Source organism: Oncorhynchus clarkii, chromosome 28, assembly GCF_045791955.1.
Source record: "Oncorhynchus clarkii lewisi isolate Uvic-CL-2024 chromosome 28, UVic_Ocla_1.0, whole genome shotgun sequence".
NCBI classification, from domain to species: domain Eukaryota; kingdom Metazoa; phylum Chordata; class Actinopteri; order Salmoniformes; family Salmonidae; genus Oncorhynchus; species Oncorhynchus clarkii.
In genome coordinates this window covers 29,078,174-29,102,040 of record NC_092174.1, presented here as the reverse complement: position 1 = coordinate 29,102,040, position 23,867 = coordinate 29,078,174, and the positions used below count along the sequence as shown (strand labels likewise).

Below are 23,867 nucleotides of genomic sequence, written 5' to 3'. Positions count from 1 at the left end.
GAGAGACTGAAAAACAGCTTCTATCTCAAGGCCATCAGACTGTTAAACAGCCACCACTAACACTGAGTGGCTGCTGCCAACACACTGACACTGACTCAACTCCAGCCACTTTAATAATGGGAATTGATGGGAAATGATGTAAATATATCACTAGCCACTTTAAACAATGCTACCTTATATAAATGTTACTTACCCTACATTATTCATCTCATACGCATACGTATATACTGTACTCTATATCATCGACGGTATCCTTATGTAATACATGTATCACTAGCCACTTTATACTATACTATGCCACTTTGTTTACATACTCATCTCATTTGTACATACTGTATCCGATACCATCTACTGTATCTTGCCTATGCTGCTCTGTACCATCACTCATTCATATATCCTTATGTACATATTCTTTATCCCCTTACACTGTGTACAAGACAGTAGTTTTGGAATTGTTAGTTAGATTACTTGTTATTACTGCATTGTCGGAACTAGAAGCACAAGCATTTCGCTACACTCGCATTAACATCTGCTAACCATGTGTATGTGACAAATAAAATTTGATTTGATTTGATTTGATTTGAAAACAGCTCGAGCTCAGTGAGGTTGGATGGAGAGCATTTGTGAACAGCAGTTTTCAGTTCTTTCCACAGATTCTCGATTGGATTCAGGTCTGGACTTTGACTTGGCCATTCTAACACCTGGATATGTTTATTTTTGAACCATTCCATTGTAGATTTTGCTTTATGTTTTGGATCATTGTCTTGTTGGAAGACAAATCTCCGTCCCAGTCTCAGGTCTTTTGCAGACTCCATCAGGTTTTCTTCCAGAATGGTCCTGTATTTGGCTCCATCCATCTTCCCATCAATTTTAACCATCTTCCCTGTCCCTGCTGAAGAAAAGCAGGCCCAAACCATGATGCTGCCACCACCATGTTTGACAGTGGGGATGGTGTGTTCATAACGTTTTGCATTGTTGCCAAAAAGTTCAATTTTGGTTTCATCTGACCAGAGCACCTTCTTCCACATGTTTGGTGTGTCTCCCAGGTGGCTTGTGGCAAACTTTAAACAACACTTTTTATGGATATCTTTAAGAAATGGCTTTCTTCTTGCCACTCTTTCATAAGGCCAGATTTGTGCAATATACGACTGATTGTTGTCCTATGGACAGAGTCTCCCACCTCAGCTGTAGATCTCTGCAGTTCATCCAGAGTGATCATGGGCCTCTTGGCTGCATCTCTGATCAGTCTTCTCCTTGTATGAGCTGAAAGTTTAGAGGGACGGCCAGGTCTTGGTAGATTTGCAGTGGTCTGATACTCCTTCCATTTCAATATTATCGCTTGCACAGTGCTCCTTGGGATGTTTAAAGCTTGGGAAATCTTTTTGTATCCAAATCTGGCTTTAAACTTCTTCACAACAGTATCTCGGACCTGCCTGGTGTGTTCCTTGTTCTTCATGATGCTCTCTGCGCTTTTAACGGACCTCTGAGACTATCACAGTGCAGGTGCATTTATACGGAGACTTGATTACACACAGGTGGATTGTATTTATCATCATTAGTCATTTAGGTCAACATTGGATCATTCAGAGATCCTCACTGAACTTCTGGAGAGAGTTTTCTGCACTGAAAGTAAAGGGGCTGAATAATTTTGCACGGCCAATTTTTCAGTTTTTGATTTGTTAAAAAAGTTTGAAATATCAAATAAATGTCGTTCCACTTCATGATTGTGTCCCACTTGTTGTTGATTCTTCACAAAAAAATACAGTTTTATATCTTTATGTTTGAAGCCTGAAATGTGGCAAAAGGTCGCAAAGTTCAAGGGGGCCGAATACTTTCGCAAGGCACTGTATATACGGTGTCAGACGAAGGCAAAAAAATTGTCAAAGACTCCAGTCACCCAAGTCATAGAATGTTATCTCTGCTACCGCATGGCAAGCGGTACCGAAGCGCCAAGTCCAAAAGGCTCCTTAACAGCTTCTACTCCAAGGCATAAGAGTGCTGAACAATTCATCAAATGGACACCCGGACTATTTACATTGACACTCCACCCTTTGTTTTACACTGCTGCTACTCGCTGTTTATTATCTATGCATAATCACTTTACCCCTGCCTACATGTACAAATTACCTCGACTAACCTTTATCCCCGCACATTGACTCGGTACCGGTACCCCCTGTCTATAGCCTCATTATTGTTATTTTATTGTGTTACTTTTTATTTTGTTTTGTACACTCAATGTATATCTATTACTCACTGATAAGAGTCTGTTAAACCATGCATACACATCATTGAGCAACAATATCAGAGAGTCCCTGGCAGTGCACTAGTCATCCAACATAATCTAGTGTTGACTCATCTGAAGTGCACCTCAATTCAAAGCTATCCATATCTGATGGATCGCATCAGATTTCCCATAATAAAACCTAGGAGTAGATGCCACCAACTGGCTCTCTGTTTAAAATGGAGGCACTGTAGCTTACAGTTGTGAGCCGCTCAGCGAGTTCACTTTGGCATTATTAGCTACTGGTTATGAGGTGCTGTCGGGAGCGAGAGAGCGAGGTAGCGAGGGGCGGGAATGAAGCATGTTGAGGATCAGGAGTCTCTCTCTCCTCTTAGCTGAGTGCCATATAGCCTCTCCCAGCCTCTCCTCCTGGGCATGCAGGTACTGTGGAATAGGTATCAGGGCTAACCTGTGATTACAGTGTATTACACTCCCACCGGGAAATTACCGTTTAAACATGCTGCATGATGAAGACTGTGCGCGAGACAAAGAGGGGGCTAATAGCTCGCTATCCATCGCAGCACCGAACTGCTAACAGCTTTCTGGCCCTGCCGCAAACCGGCAGCCTTCTCACAATGAGAATGAATGAGAGAGAGAGAGACACAGAGACAGAATGAGAGAGAGAGTTTTTCATTTAATTTCTAAATGCGTAATTCAAGAGGCTCTGGGTATGGGAGCACTGTGATTTCGCCGGCTAGGCCACTTGACACGGCAGCAGCTCACTGCCTGTCCTCAATCAACGGCATCGGCTGCAATTAATGGCAAAAATTAGAAACAATCACCGTCTCCCCCTTATTATCCTCAATTAGAGTGCACTAATCAAGGCCTGATCACGCTCTGCTGCTCTCTCCAAACTAAATGTCAAACTTCATTACGGACCCGGCGTGGAAATCAAACTCCCCATGTACCACGCTCTCCAGTACGCGACGGGAGGGCAGAGCAGAGTAGAGTTCCAGCAATACAGCAGAACACCCTGAGGTACAGAACAGGCTGGTCCTGCCTTCACTCACTGCCTCTGTGATGAAATACCTTCACTGGAGAAACATACTCTGATGGTGTATATACCTACAGGTAACTGCCAGAATAATGGAAACACTTCAGTAAATGAGGGACACAGTATATTGAAAGCAGGTGCTTCCACACAGGTGTGGTTCCGGAGTTAATTAAGCAATCATGCTTAGGGTCATGAATAAAAATGCTGGGCAGGCCATTATTTTAGCTTTAGGATGACAATGCCCCCATCAACAGGGCACAAGTGGTCACTGAATGGTTTGATGAGCATGAAAATTATGTAAAGCATGGCCGCCTCAGTTACCAAATCTCAACAATAATTGAACACTTATTGGAGATTCTGGAGCAGGTTGGAGTTTTTTGTCAAGAATCTTGTTCTGGAGGCAGCTCTGCAGTGATCATTAGCTGCCTCAGCCACAAAGTCAACCTAACCTTAACCTCACTGCTAATCCTAAAGCATAACCCTAAGCAAATGTTTGTTTTCATGAATTTTTACAATATAGCAATTGCAGCTGGCCTATCTAAGGGGAAATCGCTCAGTTTTGCCTCCAGGAGAAGACTTATGACAATAAACGTCAACCTGCGATTCTGGAGCGGCGTTTGAGAGAACATTTTCCACCACTATCATCAAAACACCAAAATATGAAATTTGTCATGGAAGAATGGTTTCGCATCCCTCCAATACAGTTCCAGACACTTGTAGAATCTATGCCAAGGTGCATTGAAGCTGTTCAGGCATGTGGTGGCCCAACACCCTACTAAAACACTATGTTGGTATTTCCTTTATTTTGGCAGTGACCTGTATATATACTATAAAAAAACTTTTCAAACCCTCAGACTTGGTCAAAATGTTTGTCTGCTCCCCAGTTAGCAGGATACTGCATACTACAACAAAACTTTAACTGGGGTCACTCACTTTGGCATTGAGTTATATTGCCATTTGTAAAAATGTCACAGTGCTTAGGTGCCTGTCAAGTCTGTTTTTAATTCAGGTGTAAAGGATGAAGTATATAAAGGAAAGACCGTTTCTAAACACAGCTTCTTGTGTGGGCCCAGATTAAGAGTGGTCTGCAAAGCAATAGACAAAATGGGGCTGAGATTTAATCAAAAGGCTACGTTCAATATTCAAGAGATGTAGCTAGCTCCCCCTGCATCTCCCTCAATAGGTTTACAAATGAGGACATTCTTTAAATAATATGGAAATGGTTACCTGGACTAAGATGCATTTTATTCTTCAGCATATCATCAATCTGCTATTTTTTGTATTTTTCTTCTAAGAAGAACCATGTTTTATGTTAACCTGCAACCTTGACGAAGGATAATGGAGTGATTGGGGCTGGGTTGACATCTATTCAAATGGTAAAACATTCTGAATGAACGGTGGACCTTCCTCCTATTGATTATTGAAGGTTCCATTAGAATGAAAGATAAAGAGGTCACAATTCAATCAACTGTTATGTTGTTACCTTCAAAACACTGCAGTCACATATCACATTGAATGAGTATTCTGCTGTACATTTTAATTGAGATTCGCTATTTGTAGGGCAGGGAGGCATATCAATTAATGCAATACTCAAAGAACACATTGAAGTCTACTTGTTTTCAAATGATAAAGCCCTTCTGAATCGCCCAAATGTAGTGTCAGTATACAATATTGGTAATGCAAGAACGGAACAAAGTAACATATTTACCATTTGACATGACTTCTCGAATATCTATCATTCTCAGCTCATTTGGCTCATTTGTGGTTACCTTAAAGAGAACCATGGATATAATTGAAGAAAACTGAGTAATGGAGGGAATTTAAAATCTGGTCGAGGAGAAGAAAGGATGGTGGCTAATGAGCTATGCTAATATGAAGTCAAGTCTTCTCAGTTTACCAAACAAGGAAATAGATTTTAGCTCGCTGTTTAGTAAGTAGCGTATCGGTAGAGTGGGATGACAGCACAGTGATTTGGAATACACACACACATACATTGACCACACACACATGGCTCACTCCTGAACAACATATATAAGACATGTAGCCTAGAGTACACACAAATGTGAAAACATAAACACACAAGCCTGCATACAGGTACACACGGGCACACACACACAATTATTTGAGAGGACCCCACCACACTCTCTCCTCTAAGTAATTCTGCTTTGGGCGTGCTGCTGATGGGAGAGTAGAGGGGTAGGGGGTTATGATAGAAGTGCCTGCCTGCGTCCAGGCAGAATTGATCATTTGGCAGTTGCAAATGAGAGACGGGGCTTGTCTGTGGAACCATGAGGCTGTGCGCACGGCACAGCGTTGGACTCCAGCAGTGCTCGAAAAGAGCGCTCTTTAAACTGCTGGGGCCCCTGGGAGCCGATGGGGAGGGGGCCGCCGCCGCCACAGTGCTAATGAGAACTAGCAGAGTGCAAACATGCATGGAAATGACTGTTATTCTGTTGATGTGCATTTAAGTGCTTTTTTACTGCCAACCACAAAGAGAGGGGAAATAACTGGTGATGAATGGTACCCCCGAAAAGCATTAATTTTCCTATTGCGGAGAGAGTGAGGGGGGAGAGGAGCCAACATGCACAGCAAATGTATTATTTTACTTCACTCAAGTGCGCTGGCAAGGCTCTGTGATGGGGTGGGAGGGAAGCGGAGTTAGGGTGCTGGGATGGCAAATAACCTTCACTCACTTCCTCTCCACCATCATCTTTCGCTTCTGTAAGATAACAGTAGGCGAAAAGGTCACAGCGATCAAAAGCCTGATTACCTCATTATGAAAACAATCTTTGTTCTATTCCACCTCTTCACCAATACCAGGGTCCTATTCATTAGGCACCAAATGGAAGAAAACGGACTGAAAAAAGGAGGGACTACCTGAACTTTTCCAATAAGAAACACTTGTTTTCCTCTGCAAAAGGTTTTGCTACAGTGTGCCGTAATGAATACGAACGGCTATTGCACCTCCACTGATATGACTGTACCAGGACTGTTCTGGACGCTGTCTATTGTTCATTGTGTCGTGTGTCACCATCTCGCTACATCTATTTCAATGACATCGAGTGGCTGAGACTTCATTGAGTAAATAGTGGGAGTGGAGTTGTGGAAGAAGGAGCAGGGAAGATGGAGTAAAAAAGGAGGAAGAAGAAAAGGTGGAGGGATGAGGAAGAGGACATGGGCGGTGTGGTCGTCAGTCTCACCGGTCCCGGTGCTTGCACTGGTGTTGATGACAGCCTCGTTCCATTGGTCAGCGCTGGACACAGAGAAGGAGCGTTGGTGCATGCCGTCTTTACTGCCCCCGAAGCCCACCAGATTTCCCCCGCCGACCGAATGCTCTGACTGGAGGGACGTACTACTGTTAGAGTGGGGCGCACCTGGAGAGAGAGAGAGAGAGAGAGAGGGAGAGGGAGAGAAAGAAGGGGAGAGAGAGGGGGTGTCATGCATCATCATCTCATGTACCTGTACAAAGAGGTGCATTTCACTGAGGTTACAATCTCTTTTGCGAATCCAATTGTATGTTGTATCAAACAAGCCATATTTGTTAATAACAAGTTTTGAAGTTTTCTTTCTGTTTTTCTTTTTTTTATCTGTACGAGAACAGACATTATAGTAAAGTTGCACAATGCTGCCGCCCCCTTTCTTGTGTTCATCTCTCTGTGTTACATGTGTAAACACTCCACCCCTTCCCTGCCTTCCCCCATCTCCCCCTCTCCCTCCGCCTGTCTCTAATTAGCCCTTAATTAACAAGATACACTCTGATCGCTAATTATCTCGCCTCATCCTTTTGACTGCCACATCCATCTCTCCCGCCGTCGGCAGGCGGCATGCCCCCTCTCTCTCCCCGACTTCCAATCAGGCAAACCACGGACATCTCTTTGCCTGTCTGCCTGCCTCCATTTACTAATTCATGGGCTAGGCAGCACTGTGTGGGGTCCTTCCCTCCTGTTCCTGTCTGGACAGCCACACAACACAACAGATACTGACTTGACTTCTTCTAGTACAGTGTGCTAATATAAGAATATATATGTATTTTCATCCAATGAAATTAGTCTATGATAATTCTTTTATTTTAACCAAAACTTTATTTATCCACCATTCCCTGTACAAAATCACAATCAAATTTAACTAAATAAGTAATTCATGGTTGATTCTGAGTCAAATGATATACATGGTATTTATCAGTAAATCAACAGACTTATAAGATCAAGTATGGGTTTTTATTGTCAGAGCTGCAATAGAGAATAGAGAACACATACCTACTATAAAGTTACCCATGAGCATTTGTTACCACACATTAAGCCCAACTAGAGACAATAGAGTGGATGAGTCATCTCTGAAATGTAACAAGATGCTCTACTCCTTAGGTTGTAGTAAAAACAAAAGGGAGTTATCAACTATATTATCATTTCTGCTGGGTATTCTCCAAGATATGATAGACTAGACTAGAAGCAATAATTGAGCATCAGTTTTATATAACTTAATCTACTGATAGCAAAGACTGCTCTGAAAGGGTAGCAGTCAAACACTTTGTTTTGGTAAAAGTCACATAATATGTATTGTGTTACTTGTAACACATCAAGGACTTTTGTTTACAATTATGAGACGTAAAAAATATATATTATTCAGATTGAGGTTTAACAACAATAACAGTAGCTAGATATAATATACTGTGTGCTGTGTGTAAAGTAAACCAAGCGCCGCGGCGCTCTTGTTAGGGTAAGACGTCCTTCTCATTAGCGAGAGTAATAAGTGTATCAAATTCACATAATCATGTCTAATTGGTATCAGTAATTATCTTGTTGGGCCCGGGAATATTAATCTTCAGGTCCCAGAGGGGAAGGAGCGGGATCGCAAAGAGAGAGGAGAGGGAAAGAGAGAGAGAGAACCATGCAGGGGAGTGCTGGCTGAATTTGCATCCCCAAACCAGGGCATTGGAGAGAGGGGAGAGATGATCTGATGAAGAATCATGGTGGAAAGATGCAGTAAATTTGAACAAAATCCCTCACATGTGTGTTTAATCATTGTTGATGGGGGGGTGGGGGGACAATTTTGGAGTCATTTTGGGTGAGTTACTGACTGATGGCATGAGCTGGCATATTTGAAAATCCTAAAATTAAGTGAGTTTATTTGTAAATATTATATATATATGGATGATCTATATGGATGATTCATCAAATTGAAAAATAAAAAAATATCACTTCTCTAAGATAAGTGGTAATACTAGTGAATATAATATAACTGCTTCGCATTATTTAATGTATTTCAATGCAACGATTACATTCAATATTTCAATACCTCAATTCATTTAGACAACTTGCTCAACATAAAATCACTGCTACTAAAGTTCTAATAATAACTCAACTGAGCCTCAACGCCAACTTTAAAACAGAAGTGAGAATCAGAAGTGAAATATTTTCTGACCAAAATGCATCAAATACACCAGTGACAAATTCTGACTTTCACACTGCACACTAGCATCCAAGATATAACTTGATGGATCATTGTACTATCTAAAGTTAAATCAGAAGAGAAAGACAACATTTACAAGCTTTGATATTTTGACAAGATACTCTTGTCTAATATTTGAATACTATTTCTATGGAGCAGATAGAGAACATTCTCCCCTGACGCGACCAGCTGATTATAGTTCCGGTGTAATTACATTATACGCTGCTTTATGCAGAAGTGGTCTAGGTCTGCTCTGTGGGGACTAATTGATGGATCCATGTTTAATTCATTAATCATTAGCATCACATCTGACAATTAGACATGATTGTTACTTGAAATTTTAAATATGAATCCATATAGGGTTTGTGTATTTATTTAGCTATTAATTTTTCCCCTTTCGGACAGCCAAGAGTCAAACTACTTGTTGGGAGATGTTGGTGGGCCTTGTACCATCAGGTACATACAGTGGGGCAAAAAAGTATTTAGTCAGCCACCAATTGTGCAAGTTCTGCCACTTAAAAAGATGAGAGAGGCCTGTAATTTTCATCATAGGTACACTTCAACTATGACAGACAAAATGAGGGGGGAAAATCCAGAAAATCACATTGTAGGATTTTTTATGAATTTATTTGCAAATTATGGTGGAAAATAAGTATTTGGTCACCTACAAACAAGCAAGATTTCTGGCTCTCACAGACCTGTAACTTCTTCTTTAAGAGGCTCCTCTGTCCTCCACTCGTTACCTGTATTAATGTCACCTGTTTGAACTTGTTATCAAACAGTCACACTCCAAACTCCACTATGGCCAAGACCAAAGAGCTGTCAAAGGACACCAGAAACAAAATTGTAGACCTGCACCAGGCTGGGAAGACTGAATCTGCAATAGGTAAGCAGCTTGGTTTGAAGAAATCAACTGTGAGAGCAATTATTAGGAAATGGAAGACATACAAGACCACTGATAATCTCCCTCGATCTGGGGCTCCACGCAAGATCTCACCCCGTGGGGTCAAAATTATCACAAAAACGGTGAACAAAAATCCCAGAACCACACGGGGGGACCTAGTGAATGACCTGCAGAGAGCTGGGACCAAAGTAACAAAGCCTACCATCAGTAACACAATACACCGCCAGGGACTCAAATCCTGCAGTGCCAGACGTGTCCCCCTGCTTAAGCCAGTACATGTCCAGGCCTGTCTGAAGTTTACTAGAGAGCATTTGGATGATCCAGAAGAAGATTGGGAGAATGTCATATGGTCAGATGAAACCAACATAGAACTTTTTGGTAAACACTCAACTCGTCGTGTTTGGAGGACAAAGAATGCTGAGTTGCATCCAAAGAACACCATACCTACTGTGAAGCATGGGGGTGGAAACATCATGCTTTGGGGCTGTTTTTCTGCAAAGGGACCAGGACGACTGATCCGTGTAAAGGAAAGAATGAACGGTGCCATACATCGTGAGATTTTGAGTGAAAACCTCCTTCCATCAGCAAGGGCATTGAAGATGAAACGTGGCTGGGTCTTTCAGCATGACAATGATCCCAAACACACCGCCCGGGCAACGAAGGAGTGGCTTCGTAAGAAGCATTTCAAGGTCCTGGAGTTGCCTTGCCAGTCTCCAGATCTCAACCCCATAGAAAATCTTTGGAGGGAGTTGAAAGTCCGTGTTGCCCAGCAACAGCCCCAAAACATTACTGCTCTAGAGGAGATCTGCATGGAGGAATGGGCCAAAATACCAGCAACAGTGTGTGAAAACCTTGTGAAGACTTACAGAAAATGTTGACCTCTGTCATTGCCAACAAAGTGTATATAACAAAGTATTGAGCTAAACTTTTGTTATTGACCAAATACTTATTTTCCACCATAATTTGCAAATAAATTCATTCTGGATTTTTTTCTTGCACAATTGGTGGCTGAATAAATAGTTTTTTGCCCCACTGTATACCATCAGTGAACCCTAAAGCAACGCAACAGTTAAAAGATCTACTGAAAATATCAACATCTTAGTGTCACGGCCATTAAAAGAAGAGGACCAAGGTGCAGCGTGGTGAGCGTACATTTTCTTTTTATTCGAAAAATGACGCCGAACAAAACAATAAACACTACAAAAAAACAAACAGTGAAGCTAAAGGCTATGTGCCCTAAAAAAAAGTCAACTTCCCACAAAGACAGGTGGAAAAAAGGGCTACCTAAGTATGGTTCTCAATCAGAGACAACGATAGACAGCTGTCCCTGATTGAGAACCCTACCCGGCCAAAACATAGAAATACAAATAATAGAATATCGAATACCCACCCCAAATCACACCCTGACCAAACCAAATAGAGACATAAAAAGGATCTCTAAGGTCAGGGCGTGACACTTAGCAAAGTTACAGTGCCTTCAGAAAGTATTCACAACCCTTGACGTTTTCAACATTTTGTTGTGTTACAAAGTTGGATTATAATTGATTTTAATTGTAATTTTTTGTCAACGATCTACAAAAAATATTGTAATGTCATAGTGTAAGAAAAATGTGAAAATTTGTAAAACAAATTGGAAAAATAAAACACTAATATATATTGATTAGATAAGTATTAAACCCCCTGAGTTAGATTCAACTTTGGCAGTGATTACAGTTGTGAGTCTTTCTGGGAATGTCTCTAAGAGCTTTGCACACCTGGATTGTACAATATTTGCACATTATTCTTAAAAAAATTCTTCAAACTATGGCAAGTTGGTTGTTGATCATTGCTAGACAGCCATTTTCAAGTGTTGTCATAGATTTACATGCAGATTTAAGTCAGAACCTTAACTAGGGCACTCAGCAACATTCAATGTCATCTTAGTAAGCAACTCCAGTGTATATTTGGCCTTGTGTTTTAGGTTATTATCAATTTGAAAAGTGAATTTGTCTCCCAGTGTCTGTTGGAAAGCAGATAGAATCAGGTTTTACTCTAGGATTTTGTGTGTGCTTAGCTCTACTCCATATATTTTTATCCTACAAAAGCTCCCTAGTACTTGCCAATGACAACCATACCCATAACATGATGCAGCCACTACCATGCTTGAAAAAATGAAGAGTGGTACTCAGTGATGTGCTGTATTGGATTTTCCCCAAACATAACTATTGTATTCAGGACATAAAGTGAATTTCTTAACCACATTTTTTGCAGTTTTACTTTAGTGCCTTAATTGTAAATAGGATGCATGTATTGGAATATTTTTGTCTGTACAGACTTCCTTCTTTTCACTCTGTCTACAATTAGGTTAGTATTGTGGAGTAACTACAATGTTGTTGATCCATCCTCAGTTTTATCCTATCACAGCCATTCAACTCTGTAACTGTTTTAAAGTCACCATTGGCCTCATGGTGATTTCCTTCCTCTCCAGCAACTGAGTTAGGAAGGATGCCTGTAACTTTGTAATGACTGGGTGTATTGATACACCATCCAAAGTGTAATTAATAACTTCACCATGCTCAAAGGGATATTCAATGTCTGCTTTTTACATTTTAACCCATCTACCAATAGGTGTCCTTCTTTGCGTGGCATTGGAAAACCTCCCTGGTCTCTGTGGTTTAATCTGTGTTGGAAATTCAGTGTTCGACTGAGGAAGCTTACAGATAATTGTATGTTTGGGGTCATTCAAAAATCATGCTAAACATTATACTATCCATGCTACTTATTACGTGACTTGTTTAGCAAATGTTTACTCCTGAACTTATTTAGGCTTGCCATAACGAAGGGGTTGAATAATTATTGACTCAAAACATTTCACCTTTTCATTTTTAAACAACTTGTAAAAATGTCTAAAAATGTAATTACACTTTGACATTATGGAGTATTGTGTGTAGGCCAGTGACTAAACATCTCAATTTAATCCATTTTAAATTCAGGCTGTAACGAAAGGTGGAAGAAGTCAAGAAGTGTGAATACTTATCTATTCAACTGGCTAGTCACTTAGGCTGAATTTACACAAGGTACTGTAGACATACAGTCATTACAAAAAACAAACTACTGTAAAAAGAAGAAACTTGGTGTCAAAATAAAACCAGAATTTCACTTTCTGTGATAATTTGGGAATTCATATTGGCAGTTCCACCTGCATGTTAATAGAAATGTCCAAAAGCTCTACCGCAATCATGTACGCCTATATCTGCATTTAAACATTTATATAATTATGTTCATTTGACAAATATAACTAAGTGTGTAGGAGAGAGAGTAAAGGAGTGTTTTCCATGCTAAGCAGCAGCAGCGGGGCTGGCTCTGGCTGGGGCTGTAATCTAAGTAGAAGGGATGGATTAGTGGGTAGCTACAGAACGGCGGTAGCAGTAACGTCATCTTGCCTCTCATTTCTCTTTGGGCCGGCGCGGCCAGGCGTACCGTCAGAGGACTGATGAGCCGTGAAGCAGAGGCCTGACCCCACTGTGGAGTTGTTGCCATTATGTACAAGTATCAGGATAATGAGGCATTAATGCTAATGTGGGGGATGGAAGGAGGGAAGGGGGAAAGGAGGAAGGAGGGAAGTAGGAAAGGAGGGAAGGGGGGTAATGGGGGAAGGAGGGAAGGGGGTAATGGGGGAAGGAGGGAAGGGGGAAAGGAGCACATCATCTGTGTCTGGAGCCGTGTAATCCACCACCACTATTATCACTATCACTACTGCCTAATGCCGCCCGCCACCCCTGAAAGCTTCCCCCCACACTCCCCTCTGTGGCTCAGCCATGTCATCTAATCCTCCCCCCTCATCCAGCCGCCTCCTCGTCAGGAGCCATTAGACAGTCACCACACCCACACATCAGGCCCCGGCACTGGGCTGGTGGTCACTGAGACAGAGGCATAACCTAATGGTGGTCAGTGAGTCAGTGCCCAGTGGTTGGACTGTATGTATGCAGCCCAGAGCAAGATGAAGACTCACTGGTTTACAATGTAAGAGGGAGGACCTGTACAGCAACCCCCCCCCCCCCCCATACTGCCCATACAATTGATTAAAACTGATGGGCCACATTAATACTTTGATACAATGTATCTGTCGTGGGTAAAACGGTTCCGCTGAACACTCAGACAGAGGAGAAGGAATTAGGCCTGCACACGTTTTTACTCATGGACACATGTGTTTATTAATTTAGTCTTTGTCTCCATCTCTCTCTCTTCTCCTCTCCATCTTCTTCCCCTCTCTCTCTTCCCCCTGTGATTCTAAAGGTCTTTAGATCCAGGTAGTGAATGGATTACCAAAGGCAAAGACAGGGTTGTGATTCAGACACCATGAATGACAAATTACTCCTTTGTTCCCTTCATCAATTGCATGCCTAATGAAATCAAACTCACTCCGATCGCATCATCAGGAGAGGGTGCTCCAACGGGAGAAGACCTGCCCTGATTTGTAACCTTTCTCTCCTAATTGGAGATGAACTAAAATCGCCCTCGTATTGTTCCCCTCCTAGACGCAAAAAAATTGTGAGAATCGGTAGTGAGTTGTCTCAACAGCATCCTTTACTAGCTCTGTATTTACAACAGAGTTAAACAATATACCCATGCAAACACAGGTAACGAGTCAGAGTAAAAAAAGGAATAAAGGACACATTTTTATTTCTTTTATTTCTTTAAAAACAAAAAACAGCATTTGGCCGCTTTTTCAGGGCCCCATAACCACTCCTCTCCCCATCTCCCCTCTCTCTTTCCTCCCTCCTACAGATTCAGACACCTCTGCTCTCTTCTCCCTCCTCCTGAAGGTTAATTGTTTATGAGTTGGAAGTTGGAACGTGACCTCCACCCCCTGTCCTTCACTCTGTAAACTCATAAATCTTCTCAGGCATTTGAATAATTAACCTCTTGAGTAGGGTCCTGATGGTCAAATCTTGGCCAGGATCAACAAAATAAGTAAGGGCTGGGCCACAAGTGGTCCCTACTGGCCAGTCTGTCTATTCCACTACTGCACAAACCAATTAGCTACAACCATTGCAGGAGGTAACAGACACTGCTCCTCGGCCGATAGAGGACGCCCTCATTACCCCACTCCCCTCTATCCCTCGCCCCACATCACCCCCGTCTGGGGACCACTCTGCTAATTAGTAATAATTACTCTTAGTAATAATTAATCCTAACCCCTAAATTTAATCACTGGTTTCTCCTCGCCTCTCTGGGCCTAGCTGCCAGTTCCTGCTAAAGCTCCCTCCAGCCTCCAGTGGCACAGCCAGCTCTGTCTATTTATAGGCCTGTGTGGACTGAAGGAAGGGAGGCATTGGTACTGGCAGGACACAGGACAAGCAAGGCAAGCCCCCTGGATGGAATTTAGGTCAGAGCTAAAATTCAACATCTGGACAAAATAAAATTGTCCTTCGATGGGAAATTCTTATTTTTTTAACATTTTATAATGATTATTATGAACAAATAAATCATATTTAGATCATTTAAAGGGGCAATCTGTCTATGAATTTGAGAGTGGTTACATTTCTCGAGCCATATCCCTCAGCTTTTTACTGAAACAGTGGCGGGGATAACGCTATGTAATTGTTTCTACTATAGACATTAAAACCAGTAGATTCTGATAGTGCTGACGTCATCCATGTATTCCTACGGAAAACTCCCGATGGTGCATGAAGCCGGAAATATTTCAATCGTGTTGTATTGCTGAATGGCACCAAAAACAAAATTGCTAAGGATCATGGTGAAAGTGGGCGTAACTAGCAAAGGATCATGGGCGATGTAGTCATTTTCATCCTGCCTGAGAGAGTCAACCTTAATGTCTATGGCAAGAGGGCGCGAGCCTCCTCGTAGCCTGTCCGCCCGTGATTTGTCTTTGTCAGCACGTGGTCCTGTGTGACGACAAATGTAGTCAGAATGAATCACTATTTAATTTAATATCTCAATTTGTAGCGAACTTTAAAATAATTCACAGTGGGGATGAAACTTGATCATAATTAAATCCTTTTAGAGGCCAAAGAATGGTTTGGCTGTTCTGGTGTTCGTAATTTACATAGGCTTTCTATGGCAAGCCAGGGTTTTTTGGCACCACTAAGTTGCTATGCAGTAGCCAACCAGTAGAGCTTGTGACTTCACAAGTTGATTGGCCCTTTAAGATAGAATTTAATAGCCTTATAAAACTCCTTCAGTAATCATATCCTTGTGTTAGCTCATCTGCATCTGCATAATGACATTGTACCAAAATCTAAAGAGTTTTCACATAAATACAGCAATAAAATACATATTACATGATCATTATATATTTCACCTATTAAAATGAACTTTATTGTATCCTCTGGGCAGTGAATGGTATTAGTGTCTCTGAAGAACCTCTATTGATTTTCTGCTGGACCGGACATGAAGTTGATAGAGATTTACATACAGTTGAACTTGGCATCAGGTTGCTTAGCTTAAGTTATTCAGTTGCTAGCTTTTTGCACATACCTCGGTCTGTGGTTGTTGAAAGTGTTTGGTTGGGTTCTGGAGCAAGGTAGAAGTTGTTCCTATAGCCGCAGATCTCAAATCTGATTATTTTACTCCCAAACCTGACCATAACTGTTAAGAGGAGGAATAAATATCTGACCCTGTATCAGTGGTTAGTAGGCAACTTCTACCTACTCTGTTTGTCTGTATTATAACAGATGTGGATTCCTCAAAATTGAAGAGCAGACTTCAGTCAAATACTTTTGAAATATATGCAAGTATTTGAGGTGTGCTTAATTGAGCTTTTTGTGGACTATTCTATTTGTTCCACTGTAACATGGAAATTAAATAAAGGGTAGCTTATCATTTTATTTGAAATAATTTGACATATGTTTTTGACCGAGGTCTGGTACAGAGGTCTGGCATGGACCCAGAGTGGTGACTAGGGTGGCCCTCTTACCTGCAGTGCCCACTCCTAGCTGCAGGGTGCTACGGTCCTTGGTCAGCCCGTTGGTCTTGGGGCTGGCGGTGGGGGCGATGGCGGTGACCGCTCTGGGTGGTCGCTTCCCTGGCACCTTGACCGTGGTCCTCAACAGGTCAATCTCTTTACCGTGCACATTCTGCATGTAGTCCTGGAACGCACATCACAAAACACACTGAGTCAATCTCATTAGTCTAAACGTGGATGATCATGAAAAACCTTTAAAAACTACAAACTAATGATATAACTTCCATCCTGACATACAGTACCAAAACTGACTGACAGATAGCCATTTCAGAACATTACCTGTGCCCACGCTGCCTCACAAACTAGCTCAGTTATAGACTTAATGAGTAGACCAGGACCCTCCAATCCTGTTCCTGGAGAGCTACCATCCTGTAGTTTTTCACGCCAACCCTAATCTAGTGCACGTGATTCTAATAATTAGCTGGTTGATAAGCTGAATCAGGTTAGTTACATCTGGGTTTGGAGCAAAAACCTACAGGAGGTTAGCTGTCCAGGAAGAGGGTTGGAGAACCATGGAGTAGACTAATGAATGCAAACGGTCTCATTCTCTCTCATAACGATTTAGATTTAAAACAACATCACCACCCCAAATGAACGAGGAAGGGAAGCCAAGGTGAAAATCATTGAGCTCAGCAGAAAAAGCCAGAGGAGAACTCTCCGCTCTGCCTTTTGCCTGGTATGCCCCCCCTTCCATCTCTTCCTTTCCTTTATCTCTCCCTCAATCTTTCTCCTTCCTTTATCAGGGTTCCATAAAGCACTCATCTCTTCCCCTGCCTCCTCTCTAATTACCCAGCCAGCTAGCGCTCCTCGCTCTCATTTCCTTTTATTGCCGGAATTAACAGCCAGATCGAAGCGTGCAAAGCTATTAAGATGTGTGATTAAGCCACATTCAATTAGTTTCTACAAACAATTTAATTGATGTAGCAGATAGAATTAACAGAAGGTGATTGTGTGGATGGCTTGGCTGACTGTGAAATTAAAGGGATCCTCGCACTCTTGTTCTGTATCTCGCTCTCCCCATCTCTCCCTTCCCACCTTCTCGCTCTCTCTTTTTCCCGCTCTCTCCATCCCACCTTCTCGCTCTCTCTCCCTCCCACCTCTCTCCCCCGCTCTTTCTCTCCCTCCCACCTTGTCTCCCGCTCTCTCCCCCTCCCACCTACTCTCCCCTGCTCTGTCTACCACCTTCTCTCTCTTTCTACCACTTTCTCTTCCTCCCTCCCACGTTCTCTCCCTCCCACTCTCTCTGCTTGGTAAGTCAGAATGGTAGTAAACACATGTCAGTGATTCCTGTTCTGCCTCAGCTCTGGTCAGTGAGGTAGCAGACAGACATTCAAGACAGAGTTAGTAGACATGCTCCTGATAAACTACGATAGCTATAATTAGCAGCTAGCTAGTCAGTTACATACATCACTGTAACACTACGCTGCTCTGCTAATAATGGCTACTAAGTTAAGCCATTACCACCCAGTCAATAAAATAATATAATAAAAACAGATGTAATCAATTCATGTTGCATGCAAATGAATTTTTTTTACTATACAGTGCATTCGGGGAGTATTCAGACAGACCCCTTCCCTTTTTCCACATTTTGTTAAGTTACAGACTTACTCTAAAATGGATCAAATAAAATCCACACACAATACCCTGTAATGACAAAGCTAAAAATAGGTTTTTACTATTTTTTTGCAAATAAAAACAGATATACCTTATTTACATAAGTATTCAGACCTTTTGCTATGAGACTCGAAATTGAGCTCAGGTTTTTGTATTTGTATTTATTATGGATCCCCATTAGCTGCTGCCAAGCAAGCAGCTACTCTTCCTGGGGTCCAGCAAAATTAAGGCAATTTATACAATTTTAAAAACATTACAATACATTCAGACTGTGTGCCCTCAGGCCCCTACTCCACCATTACCACATATATACGTTTGTGTATAGTGCGTATGCTATCATGTGTGTGTGGGTATCCACCTATGTTTGTGTTGCTTCAGAGTCCCCGCTGTTCCATAACATGTTTTTTTAATCTGTTTTTAAAAAATCTAATTTTACTGCTTGCATGATTTACTTGATGTGGAATAGAGTTACATTCAGTTATGTCTCTAATGTAGTACTGTGCCCCTTCCGTAGTCTGTTCTGGACTTGGGGATTGTGAAGAGACCTCTTGTGGCATGTCTTGTGGGGTGTGCATGGGTGTCCGAGCTGTGCGCCAGTAGTTCAACATGTCAATACCTCTAATAAATACAAGCAGTGATGAAGTCAATCTCTCCTCCACTTTGAGCCAGGAGAGATTGACAAGCATATTATTAATGTTAGCTCTCTGTGTACAACCAAGGGCCAGCCGTGCTGCCCTGTCCTGAACCAATTGCAATTTTCCTAAGTCCTTTTTAGTGCCACCTGACCACACGACTGAACAGTAGTCCAGGTGCGACAAAACTAGGGCCTGTAGGACCTGCCTTGTTGACAGTGCTGTCAAGAAGGTAGAGCAGAGCCTTATAATAGACATACTTATCCCCATCTTATCTACTGTTGTATCAATATGTTTTGACCATGACAGTTTACAATCCAGGGTAACTCCAAGCAGTTTAGCCACCTCAACTTGCTCAATTTCCACATTATTTATTACAATATTTAGTTGAGGTTTAGGGTTTTAGTGAATGATTTGTCCCAAATACAATGCTTTTAGTTTTAGAAATATTTAGGACTAACTTATTCCTTGCCATCCACTCTGAAACTAACTGCAACTCCTTTTTGCAGTTATTTCAATCGCTGTAGTAGCTGACATGTATAGTGCTGAGTCATCTGCATACATAGACACTCTGGCTTTCCTCAAAGCCAGTGGCAATTAAAGATAGACACTCTGGCTTTTTACATAGACACTCTGGCTTTCCTCAAAGCCAGTGGCAAGTAAAGATTTAAAAAAGTAATGGACCTAGACAGCTGCCTTGGGGTATTCCTGATTCTACCTGGATTATGTTGGAGAGGCTTCCATTAAAGAACACCCTCTGTGTTCTGTTAGATAGGTAACTCTTTATCCATAATATATCAGGGGGTGTAAAGCCATAACACATACGTTTTGCCATTAGCAGACTATGATCGATAATGTTAAATGCCGCACTGAAGTCTAACAAAACAGCCCCCACAATCTTTTTATCATCAATTTCTCTCAGCTAATCATCAGTCATTTGTGTAAGTGCTGTGCTTGTTGAATGTCCTTCTCTATAAGCATGCTGAAAGTTAATCAATTTGTTTACTGTAAAATAGCATTGTATCTGGTCAAACACCATTTTTTCCAAAAGTTTACTAAGGGTTGGTAACAGGCTGATTGGTCAGCAATTTGAGCCAGTAAAGGGGGCTTTACTATTCTTAGGTAGAATTTTACTTTTGCTTCCCTTCAAGCCTGAGGGCAAACACTTTCTAGTAAATTGAAGATAACACTTTCTAGTAAATTGAAGATGTGGCAATATCGTCCGCTATTATCCTCAGTAGTTTTCCATACCGGTGGCTTGTCATTGTTGATAGACAACAATAATTTTTTCACCTCTTCCACACTAACTTTACGGAATTTAAAATGACAATGCTTGTCTTTCATAATTTGGTAAGATATACTTGGATGTGTAGTGTCAGCATTTGTTGCTATAAGATTGCTATTTTTGCCAATGAAAAAAATAATTAAAGTAGTTGGCAATATCATTTGGTTTTGTGATGAATGAGCCATCTGTTTCAATGAATGATGGAGCTGAAAATTGCCTTTTTTCCCAGAATTTCATTTAAGGTGCTCTAAAGCTTTTTACTATAATTGTTTTATTTAATTTATCTTGGTTTCATATTGTAGTTTCTTATTATTTTTATTCAGTTTAGTCACATGATTTCTCAATATGTTATACGTTTGCCAATCGGTTGTGCAGCCAGACTTCTTTGCCATTAATTTTGCCTCATCCGTCTCAAACATATAGTTTTTCAATTTCTCATCAATCCACAGAGATTTAACAGTTTTTACAGTCATTTTCTTAATGGGTGCATACTTATCAGCAACTGGAATAAGCAATTTCATAAATGTGTGTCACGCCCTGACCGTAGATTGCTTTGTATGTTTCTATTTTTAGTTTGGTCAGGGTGTGATGTGGGTGGGTATTCTATGTTGTAGGTCTAGGTTTTCTTTTTCTATGTGTTTGGCCTGGTATCGGTCTCAATCAGAGGCAGCTGTCTATCGTTGTCTCTGATTGAGAGCCATACTTAGGTAGCCTGTTTTCCCATTTTGAGTTGTGGGTGATTATTTTCAGTTTCAGTGTTTTCACCATACAGGACTGTTTTGGTTTTCCTTTATTCTTTTGTTCGTTTGTATTCAGTGTTCAGTTTATTAAAGGCATCATGAACACGTACCACACTGCGCTTTGGTCTACTCCTTCTTCCACCAACGAAAATCATTACAATGTGTCAAGTGTAGTGTCTGTTTGCTCCTCATTACACACCAGGACTAACAGATATTCTTTACATCAATAACATAGGAATCACTACAAAACTTATTGTATGACCTCTTATACACTATATTAGGCCCAGCCTTTGGAACTTTGGTTTTCCTAGATATGACTATTATATTGTGATCACTACATCCAATGGATCTGGATACAGCTTTCAAACAAATTTCTGCAGCATTAGTAAAGTTGTGATTAAAGCATGTTGATGATTTAATTCCTGTGCTGTTTATAACTACCCTGGTAGGTTGACTGATAACCTGAACCAGGTTGCAGGCACTGGTTACAGTTTGAAACTTTTTCTTAAGTGGGTAGCTTGATGAAATCCAGTCAATATTTAAATCACCCAGAAAATATAACTCTCTGTTGATATCACATATATTATCAAGCATTTCACACGTTATCCAGATACTGACTGTTAGCACTTGATGGCCTATAGCAGCTTCCCACCAGAATGGGCTTTAGGTGAGGCAGATGAACATGTTATTATATTACTTCTACAGTATTTGACATGAGCTCCTCTCTAATCTTCACAGGAATGTGGTTCTGAATATAAACAGCAACACCTCCACCATCGGCATTTCCATATTTTCTATAAACTCTGCATCACAATGGTAGGGATTAGCTTAGTGTGTCTTCAGTCATTGATAAGTCATTGTCTCAACGCAGCCTTATAGTGCTGTGAAAGGATCCAGGATCCCAAATGATTTGGGTGGATCCCATCCTCCTTATAAAATGTGTTTTGTTTCCAAAAGGTAGCGAAATTGTCAACAAAAGTTAGACCCATTGAGCTGCAATAATCACGTAGCCAGTTGTGAAGAGAAAGAATCCTGTTAAAATGTTCAATGACGTGATTCAGAGATGGCAGAGGGCCAGATATTATGGAGCTTTTGTTAGTGTTTAGCAGAGAGTCAATCAACTCTTTAAAATCCAGTTTAAACTATTCAGAACTGCCCTTTATAATGCCATTAAAACCCACATGGAGTACGATAGAATCGATTTCCACGTCCTGGCGTAGTACATTCGGGAGCAACTTAGTAATGTCATTTACTCGAGCTCCGGGATAAGACATTGTTTTTGTACAAGGAACGGTCACATTTCTTACCATGGAGTTGCCCAGAATCCCAGCTGGAGTGGACGAGGAAATCCGCCCACTCCCACGCCTCTCAGGATTCGGAGAACCCTTTATGGACAGGCGATAGGCAGGATAACTTGAACACGTTGCTCCCGGCGCCTGTGGCAGGCCTCCGACAGATGGCGAAGCCCTGCTCGATCCAGAGCAGGGACAGACGGTTGTCGAAGTCGATTTCGTAGTTGTAGGCACTGCGGTCGCAGACACAGGCACCCCCAGTGACGAAGGTGCAGGAAGATCAGGCTCCAGGATGGCGAAACTATTTTCTGTTTGTATCCTCTCCAGGCCTCTCGTTAGGAGTGTAGACAGCTTTGCGGGAAGTCGCTGTCTTCAGCTTCCACGGTTCATGATAATCGACCATCGCTGAGCTACTTCTACGCCGCTATCAGATGGGGGAGCTCTGGGCAACACCGGCCAGTCAGATAACGACAAACGACAAGCGGAGATGCATCCAACATGCACGAACGCCATCCAGCCACCGGTGTAGAAAATGTAAACATTCCACTCTACGTTTTCCCCAGTTTCTTACGTAGGTTGGTGACCTGCATGATCAACGAAGCCACCTCAAGACTATAATCCTCGGCAAGTAAAAAATTGCTGCATCGGTACTCCGAGTGGTCTGGTTTGTCCCGAAACAGTGCATAATAGATACAGCTCCTACAGTGCTGTAACCGTTAATTTATTTCTCCAGACAAAGAGGGCTCCATTGAAAAACTCATCTGGTACCAACTTCGTTATCTTGATGGCTAGCAGCTTAGCATCTCTGTCAAGCAGGCTTAAACCTGTCTGTTAACTTCTTGGTGACAGGGGGGCAGTATTGAGTAGCTTGGATGAATAAAGTGCCCAGAGTATACTGCCTGCTACTCTGTCCCAGATGCTAATATATGCATATTATTAATAGTAGTGGGTAGAAAATACTCTGAAGTTTCTAAAACTGTTTGAATGATGTCTGTGACTATAACAGAACTCATATGGCAGGCAAAAACCTGAGACAAATCCAACCAGGAAGTGGGAAATCTGTGGGAAATCATTTAAGTGATTGCCTATCCAATATGCTGTGTCTATGGGGCCAGATTGCACTTCCCAAGGCTTCCAGCAGATGTCAACAGTCTTTAGAAAGTTGTTTGAGGCTTCTATTGTGCAAGGGTGTCGAATAAGAGCCGTTTCAACAAGTGGACTAGCCTGAGGCCAATCAGTTGTTTACTGCGCGGTCACGTGGGCGCACCGTTCCTTATTTTTCCTCTGTAGTGAATACGCTATTGTCCGGTTAGAATATTATTGAAGACGTATTATAAAAAGACCCTGAGGATTGATTGTAAAAATCGTTTGACATGTTTCTACAAACTGTAATGGAACTCTTTTGACTTTTCGTCTGGATTTTGCGCTCGCACATTGTGCCTTTGGAATAGCGAACAAAACGGAGGTATTTGGACATAAATATGGACGTAATCGAACGAAACGAACATTTCTTGTGGAAGTATGAGTCCTGGGAGTGCATTCCGACGAAGATCAGCAAAGGTAAGTGAAGATTTATAATGCTATTTATGACTTTTGTTGACTCCACAATTTGGCGGGTAACTGTATGGCTTGCTTTTGTGGCTGAACGCTGTTCTCAGATTAATGAATATTGTGCTCTTGCCGTAAAGCTTTTTGAAATCTGACACAGCG

At 41.6% G+C, this 23,867-nt stretch overlaps 1 protein-coding gene across 2 annotated transcripts in view; it reads right to left on the bottom strand.

The window, feature by feature from the left end:
• LOC139386813 (arf-GAP with GTPase, ANK repeat and PH domain-containing protein 3-like) overlaps positions 1 to 23,867 on the bottom strand; it is a 274,884-nt gene that overhangs the window by 54,747 nt on the left and 196,270 nt on the right. For both annotated transcript variants that reach the window (XM_071132626.1, XM_071132625.1), the window contains exons 11-12: positions 16,547 to 16,718; positions 6,476 to 6,649 (exon numbers count right to left, since the gene is read on the bottom strand). In XM_071132626.1, coding sequence (XP_070988727.1) covers positions 6,476 to 6,649; positions 16,547 to 16,718 — 346 coding nt within the window. The remainder of the gene's footprint in view (positions 1 to 6,475; positions 6,650 to 16,546; positions 16,719 to 23,867) is intronic.